This window comes from Stereum hirsutum (assembly GCF_000264905.1).
Source record: "Stereum hirsutum FP-91666 SS1 unplaced genomic scaffold STEHIscaffold_2, whole genome shotgun sequence".
Lineage (NCBI taxonomy): Eukaryota > Fungi > Basidiomycota > Agaricomycetes > Russulales > Stereaceae > Stereum > Stereum hirsutum.
In genome coordinates, this window is record NW_006763132.1 from 248,478 (window position 1) to 256,985 (window position 8,508).

An 8,508-nucleotide genomic window follows, 5' to 3' on the forward strand; every position below is an offset into this window, starting at 1 on the left:
TAATTGAAAAGCTGTATGAAGTTTCAAGGCGAACGGGGAAGAGTAAGTGCTAGCAATAAATCGGACAAGGTGGAGGGAGAGGTGAAGTGTGGCTGAGTCCGAGGCCGCGCGTTCCGTTCCTAATCCGACCGGGCGGATGGCTCCGGCCCTTCGTCCGCTACACCGCCGGGCGTGCTAATCCTCGGCACGGCCCCCATCCGAAATACCCCGGGATAGGGACGCTGCGACCATGTGCGATCCCGGCACCGATACCATAACGAGGATTTTCGAAATTGATGTTCCAGGCTTGTCCGGCGGCCCGTGCAACAGGGCTTTTCGAAAAGGTTGTCCCAAGGTTGCAACGTCCTCCCCTCTACGTACCCGCTTAGTCAGCCGCTCCCTACCGCCTTCAGAAAGCTCTGACGACTGCATATGCCCAAGTCGCGTTCTGCTTGGGTAGCTCATCCTTCCCCGCCTCACTGACTGTCATATACCACTCATGTAAGTACTATCCATTTAGTAGATACCTGCTATGTATTTATTTCGACCATCTGTCCGTCCAGTCCGTCTTCTATACCCTTGGAAAAAACAGCAGCGGATGAACGTATTCAAGATCTCTCGCTAGTTGTGTACGCCTCTATGGTCTAGTGGTTTCGCTATAGGTTTGTTCTGTGCACGAACGTGGTTTTAGGTCGCGCGTTCAATTCTTGCCACGGGCAACCAGCATTTTGGGTGTTTGGCGGCTTGGCGGGAACCCTCGCAGTGCCCCATGGACAACCTTGGTACAACCTTGGCCGGCAACATCGGATCAGGGTCCGTCCGAAAAACCCCGGAACAGTATCGTGTCTGGCCTGTGACAACGTGCCGCCCGGCCGACCCTGTTACAAGGCTTCCGCCCTCCGGCGGTGTAGTGATGTCGATTTAGCGTGCCGTGATCACTACTACTTGAAAACTATTGCTACGAGTGCTGGAGGCGACGCCTGAGATTCTCTAGAAGTGCTCAAACGGGACAGCTCAGTAGTCCAAGGAAAAACGAAGAGAAAAGCGAATAAAAACCAGTAATATTTGGTGCAGAACGGGGTCAACCGGGAATTGAAAGTCCGACGGATCGAGCGTAAGTACGATCTGAAGTCGCGACTCTAACTCCATTTCCTTCTCATATGGGGGAGTACACGAGTACGCCCGTGTGCTCCTCCACACCATGCAGATATCCTTAGGTGTACGTATCGTCTAATGCCACCAGGGAAGACAACCGCTCATGATTATTGTAGCATTATCAGTCTACTGCAATTCATGCGTTGCTTGAGGGAAACACTGTTGAGATTCTGAGGGAGGCGGGTCCGGAGGTGAGATTAATCATATGTTTCACAAGGTCTGGTACATAATTGTGCTCTAGGGACTTCATGTGGGATAAATAGCCTTCAAGGATGGTATTGACTCCAAGAAGCAAGGTCCGTCTCTTTCTCTGTACGCAGGTCGGTCGAGATTGGCCTTACCGTATCGTTAATAGCAAGACTGCTTCGTTATCTCGCGACTAAATTGGTGTTCCGTGAAGTAAGGCCCGACATCTTTGCCAACAATCGCATTTCATCGGTGTTTGACACGGGCAAGTCAATTGACCAGCTATGTCTCAGGTATGTTCTCTATGACCATCGTAGAGCGGACATAGCAAACACTTCCTATACTCCTATAGAGAGGGATGTTAGATTCAACGCTATCATCAATTACGGGTGAGTGTCAGCCATGTCCGCTTGAGCTTATGTCTCATTTGCTTTCGTTGTAGTCTTGTCGAAGGGATGCTCGCAACGTCATGTCTCTCATAAACCCTCCTCGATTCTTTGACTGCTCATTCTCAAGAGTCCACTGCATCATCATGGAACGGAAGTACTAGAGCTACCGTTCCATATCGGTTGTATATCCAGCAGTCAGGACAAGAGAGCCGTTTACAGCGTTTCAGTAACGCGATGCGCGGAGTGGACTCAATGTTGCCACCTTGAACGGTAAGACTGCACTTATAACTGCCTTGTATTGAAGTTGATGTTTTACGTTGAACAAGGATGGGATTGGACGACTTTACATGCCGGGAACGTCGTTGTAGATGTAGGCTCCGGCGTGGGTGCGACCTCGTTCGTTCTCTCCAAAGCACATCCAGAGATAAACATCGTTTTGCAAGACGAGCAGCCAATTTTAAACAAAGCAATGACAGTGCGTGAACTTCCTGGGTCTCTTTGAACAAATCTGACGACTATGACGTTCAAGTGTAGAATACTAAGTTTCAGTCCGCCATACAATCTGGTCGCTTTCGGATGCAAGGTACGCCTTCGTTCAGTCACTCTCTGATACGATCATTTACGTTTCTCCATTTCATTGTGCAAGCCCATGACTTTTTCATGGATCAACCCGTGAAAAACGCTTTTATATGCCAAGAGTATCTTGACTCGTCTCCGCAACTCCGCTACCTCCGATACGAGGCCCCTCATTGTCGAGGGTCTCATTGACTACGCTTGTAATGTCTTCCCGCTCGACGTTAACGATCCCACCCAGATTCCTGGCGCAAGGCCTCTTCAGGCTCCAGAGCCATCACTGGCTAACTTTGGTGATATAAACATCACACAATACATCACTGACATGTGAGTACATCTCATGAACATAACACTCTTTCTCCATCGTGGTCGTTTCGCACATGACTGTTTTTCACTTATTGCATGACCAACCTGACCAATGGTTCGTGTTTTGGATGCTACTCTTGCTTAACTCACAGGAGCGAACGATCGGTCGTTTCGTCAATTTGTTGGGCGAGAGTAGTTGGAAGATTCGGAAAGTCAACAGGCCTCTTGGGTCGTTCCTTCAACAGATTGAGGCCGTTCTTACACGACGGCGTCGACGATCAGTGGAGGGACTATGAACAGTATGTGGTCTTTGAAATATGGCAATCAATACAAGAGCAACAACTGCAGAATGGCAGGGATTGAAAGTGTTTTAATATAGCGTAGACTTCAGTGTGAAGAATTGATCTGTCGCACTTATGAAGCTCAGAGTTTCTATCCATGTTGCCTCGACTCGCAGACAATGGTGTGAACAGAAGGATTCTAGAGACTTCTATAAATTCTCAGTGCACTAGTCGTGTCTGATGCAGCAACTGTTCATTGTTTGAGAAATACATCATACTGCGAAGCGACCGGGAAGCGACACACCCAACCCTCTGTTCTAATGCTTGGACATTATTTATCGTGTATCGAGAGACTTTGTAACAGACATTAGAGTCGTAATAAATGTCTTCCGAAGTGAACAGACATAATTCTTGTTACTTCCACGCCACTGGCATCGCTGGAGCATATCAGGGTTAGCTCTTAACAACTCACCTAGCGCTAGGTGAGTTGTTAAGAGCTAACCCTGATAGAGCACACATCTCCTACAGAGGTGTCACTGTTTTCAAATTTCGTCCTATTTCCGCAGCTATATACGCAAGATTTTGCCACAGAATATAGTACTCCATAACGTCCTTCAGTGCAGAGCTCTGTTAAGTAAAGGCCAGGCTTCGTGTTCAAGTTGCAGGCCGGATCGCTCAATCATCCCCCTGGAAGTCTCGTTTGTCATGATACTTACTTCTAACCATGTTTATTCAACCATATCAATCCAGCACATCAGGCATAGATAGCCTACTATCAGTTCCATTTTTTTTCGTTGTCGTCGCGTGTCAAATTCGTTCACTCATTGGACTGTTCAAGACCACGGGCCACATCCTGCGCCACTTGGCACTCGGTTGGTGGCTTCAGCCTCCACGTCCGGGTAACGCCGATCGCCTCTGACGCACCACTTTGGCCAACGCAGCCTCTAGTTTTTACCAAAAACCAGCGATTACTGCAAGCAGCGGTCTACGTAAATATTCGCCAACCAATTGGTTGGTGAACATAGAGCGTTTTCACAGTCGAGTGCGACAGCTGTTTCGTCCGTGGAGCTGTCTCGATCGCTAAAGAATTGTCATGGAGAGAGACCATTGGCACTTCCCACGGCTAAGTGCTCCCCTTAGTCGCCTTTGTGGCGAGCACGTATCCTGCGGCGTGTTCCCTCTAAAGAATTTCGGAAAACTGGCAGCGCATGTAGTGCATTGCACTGTCTACATATCCTGGTGGTCATAACTGTGCTCAGAATATTTTGTTTGTAGGGGACACGAGCGTGAACCATGCGTGGGGCATTTCTGAAGGGCAGTTTCGTCATGATGCCCACGAAGCGCCTGTGCCGACTTGATCTGTCGCTGTCGCGTCGACAGCTGCTTGGCCAGGTTGCGAAAACGCTCTATTGTACACTCGACAGGCCGTTCTGTATGTGGCAAGATTTTGTCAGTGTGCTGCGCAGCCGTAGCCCTGATCATACTTACCAACTGGGACTGTTCACCGTCACGAATATCGGCATGCCTCCATGACATGAAGAATGAATCCACGGGTAGCATGATTGATTTTGGCGAAGGTAGAGTAAGGTGATGTGATTCGAGCTGTACCTCATGGCAAATGAACCTTCCTTCACTCCTCCCCATCATTTACTGTCGAGTGCTATGTATCAAATACGCGCCCCATGTCCAACTTTTCACCGCCATACCGCTCAAATTTATTCGTGTTGCTTGTTTGATCCTTTATCCCATGTAAATTAGCGCTGTCCAAATGGTTGGACCAACAAGGCATGATATTACGTCTGTACAGGAACCTTCAGGCACTCCTCCGGCATAGCGCTTTTGTTTTTTTCGATGGCCCTTGAGTTCCACTCGTTGTGATGGACTTCAAAGATGGACGCTGAAGTCTCTCCGGTTTCTGCTCTCCGATTGAGCATACTATCAATCACATCTACATACGGAACAAAATGTGGCTCATCATGATTTAGTGCAACATGGGATTTCTCACTGACACAACGCGGGACTCGTAATATGCTCTCCGCAAGGTTGACAGAATACTACAGCGTGATTCTCTTCCGCGGAGAGATTGCAATCCCTCGCGTCTCCCCAGACCTTTCGTTCCTGCGCGCCCTTGAGGCTAAGTACACCTCATTCTACCAATTTTGCCGACGTCTGGCTCATGGCCCAGAGGCCGCCATGTATTATTTATAGTCGCATCCCGGAAATGTTGGAACGCCGATGGGTCATGTCTCTGCTGATGCAAACAGATATCAACCCTGGTCCCTGTCAATTCCATCTCGTGCTTCATGGAGTCCATCCTCTTGCCTTCCACGCCACTGACAGCGCTGGAGCCTATATTTCCCAACGAGGCGTCCCGTTCGAGTGGAATTGCGTCTGAATTCAGTGGCTAGATCCGCGGCATTCTGCCACCAAATGGAGTACCGCACAATCCCCCATGTGTCCACCGCTCTGCTAAATCAAGATCAGTCTTCGGTCTGCCAAGAGCCTGAACACAGGTACTCGAATCCGGCTACTGAGCGGAACCAACGAAACGCAGTCGGACTATCCTCCTCCATGACGATCAAAATCCCATACACGCCTGCTTACCAGCAACAATTTGGTAATTCCAAAATTTCACTTCTCTTTTGTTGCTCCTCATGTTGCGATACAAACTCAAGATCAGGGTCTGCCACCTATCAAAATATATTTGCGGTGCGTAGTGTGCCTCTGATGGAACAAAACGACTGTGAATCTTTAGGGACACTTGCCAGGTATGGCTCCTGAAACCAAGCCCTCTTCGGGGAAGGCCTGTCGCAGATGTGAGCCAGACTTAGCCGGCGATCACGGCCCAGTCAATATATTTGCTCTCCGCCCATGAAACATCCCTATATTATCAAGGACAGGCCTGTGAAGACAATCGTCCCTTCCCTATTCTCTGTTGTAATGGGGACTCTCCGCCTGTGTGCTCTTTTCTTCGGGATGAGGCTTGTGGTGCCATGCCTCTGCGCGAGCAGCTATCAGCTGGAACTCACGAACGAAGCTGTTGCACCGGATGGTTTTAGTAGAAGGTGAGTCGCACTTATTCAAATTGCCATTCCAAACCTGATTATTGCTCAGCTCCGTATTGGCCAACAAGCAATTTCCGGGCCCACTCCTCAGTGTCCAAAAGAATGAGCCGTTACGGGTAGACTTACTATCTCCATACCTTCGGCAGACTCAAGACTTATGCTGAGCTTAATTAAGGTCCTCGTTGATAATCAACTCATAGACACATCCATGGCTCAAGGATCGTCCATTGTGAGTCTGCTCTAGATGTACCCGATCTTGTCAGTTGCTCATATCAGATTTAGCATTGGCATGGCTTAACAGAGCATAAAACTGCCGCTCAAGACGGAGTTGCATGGGTGACTCAGTGTCCCATAGCTCCGGGAGACTCCTTTCAGTGAGTCGCCAACCATGTCTTCCCAGATATCCGGTCCTGACTGCGAGTCTACACATCAAGATATGTCCTCAATACAGCCGGGCAGACAGGGTATGCTGTTGATCCGGTTATTCTACATTTTATAGTTAACCTTGTCCATTCGATTCAGAACCTACTGGTACGCTTAACGCCTTTCTCGTCAATGGACCCCGATTTCACATAACTTCCCCCAGGTATCACTCCCATATCACGACCCAGTACTGTGACGGACTCCGGTAAACTATTTCATTATGAGAACCTGACGTTATTATCATCCTCTCACGTATTTCACCCATAGAGGCCCTCTCGTCATTTACGGTCAGTCCCCAAGCCATACGGTAAGTATACCAGAGACTGATGACTTTCTTTTTTGTTGCAGATATTGAAGATCCGCTCAAGTACCTCTATGACGTCGATGATGGTCGGTGTCCCACTGCCTCCAGAGCACCCTTCACGCAGGTTGACAACGGGTTTTTCATAGAAAGCACCGTGATTACTTTAGGAGACTGGTAAGTATCTCGATTACCAATTATTAAATATTTGGGCTGATTGCAACTATCATCGTCAGGTTTCACGTTGTGTCCCCAGAGGCGTTCAACAATTTCCTGTCAGTGCACCTCTTTATAACAATAGATTTCCTACATACGAATGACTTATGATAATAGAAACCCCGACTCCTTCGTTATCAATGGTCTCGGGCGCTATGATGGAGGTGATCAAAGCCCTCTTGCCGTCGTCGATGTCAGCGCAGGCCTACGACACCGCTTCCGGATCGTCAATACCGCCTGCATAGCAGGCTTCAACTTCTCTATTGACCGTCACCCTTTCCCCGTAATTGAGGTTGATGGCGTCGAGACGAAACCTCTGGTGACCGATATAGTATCTTTGTGGCCTGGTAGGATTTACTATATGCATACATATCGACATACAGAGTAAAATAGTGTTCGCTTCATCCATTGGTATCATAGGTCAGCGCATATCCGTTGTTGTGAATGCGAATCAGAGTGTAGAAAACTACTGTTAGTATCTGCTCTCCGGGTTTACTCGCATCCTCAGTTGTGACTGACGTCTTTACAAGGGATTCGTGCGACACCATTCGTCCTTGGCACCTCACCCAGCAATACGACTGGTAGGTACTCGCATGACTAGCTTCTATTTGTCCATCATGTGTTCATGCTACTGTAGGAGTCAACGCAGCAATCCTTCGATATCGCGGCGCGCAGGAAATAGATCCCAAGACGGAATCAATCGCGACTAACCTAATGCGCGAGCAGGACTTGGAGGTATGTTATAAAATCTTCTCACATCCAGCAGTAACTAATACATAAATACAGTCCTTAATGACTACCGACGTCAGTGGTGTATTTTACCTCTATACATGTTCTATGTGACTCATATTCCAGTAGTATTCATCACAAACTCCGGATTTGTCTTTCACGCTAAATATCACTCTGGTCTGCCATATTCCATTCATGCCTTCAGACTTATTCTGATTCCACACCCACTCTACAGGACGCAAACGGGACACGCTTCCTCGTCAATGGAAGTCGTTATGTTCCGCCACCGGTTCCTGTTCTTCTTCAGATTTTGAACGGATCGATCGATGCTCAAGAAATTATGCCTATCGGAAGCGTGATCACACTTCCTCGTGACAAGCTCATCAGCATCACGATTCCAGGTGGATCGCCGATAGCGCCGCATCCGTTTCATTTGCATGGGGTTCGTTGCTCATTTTTTTTTTTGCTTGACTGTGAATAAAGTGCTTATTCGCTGTCATGTGGCACAGCATAACTTTCAGGTGATCCGAAGCGCAGGTAGCGCCACAAACAACAGCAAACCAATATTTAGGGACGTCATCAATACAGGCTACGCAGGCGACGACGCTACATTCTTTTTCCGTACGGACAATCCTGGCCCCTGGTACGCAACATTTTCTATTCGCTAACATCATCTCTGTAAACTGTATTTTATACCTCAAGCGCTTACCATATCACCTAGGTTACTACACTGTCACATTGACTTTCACCTGGAAGCTGCACTCGCAATTGTGTTTGCTGAGGCCCCGGAGGATCAAGTGGCTGGATATTATGCAGAAGAACGACCTAAGGACTGGGAGGCGTTGTGTCCTAAGTGGAACTCGCTCACTGAAGGCAAACAGTTCGCTCTGGATGACTCAAACTAG

General features: G+C 48.3%; 1 protein-coding gene across 1 annotated transcript; it reads left to right on the plus strand.

Annotated features, from left to right (window-relative positions):
* Window positions 1–5,845: 5,845 nt before the first annotated feature.
* Window positions 5,846–8,508, plus strand: Shlcc12 (laccase; the record flags this gene model as incomplete). The annotated part of the gene is made up of 16 exons (XM_007299219.1): window positions 5,846–5,934; window positions 5,984–6,050; window positions 6,110–6,163; window positions 6,217–6,308; window positions 6,369–6,398; window positions 6,521–6,562; window positions 6,625–6,644; window positions 6,706–6,835; window positions 6,895–6,933; window positions 6,992–7,221; window positions 7,295–7,345; window positions 7,405–7,455; window positions 7,512–7,639; window positions 7,809–8,045; window positions 8,113–8,246; window positions 8,325–8,508. 16 exons carry the CDS (start codon window positions 5,846–5,848, stop codon window positions 8,506–8,508), a joined length of 1,578 nt encoding a protein of 525 aa, XP_007299281.1.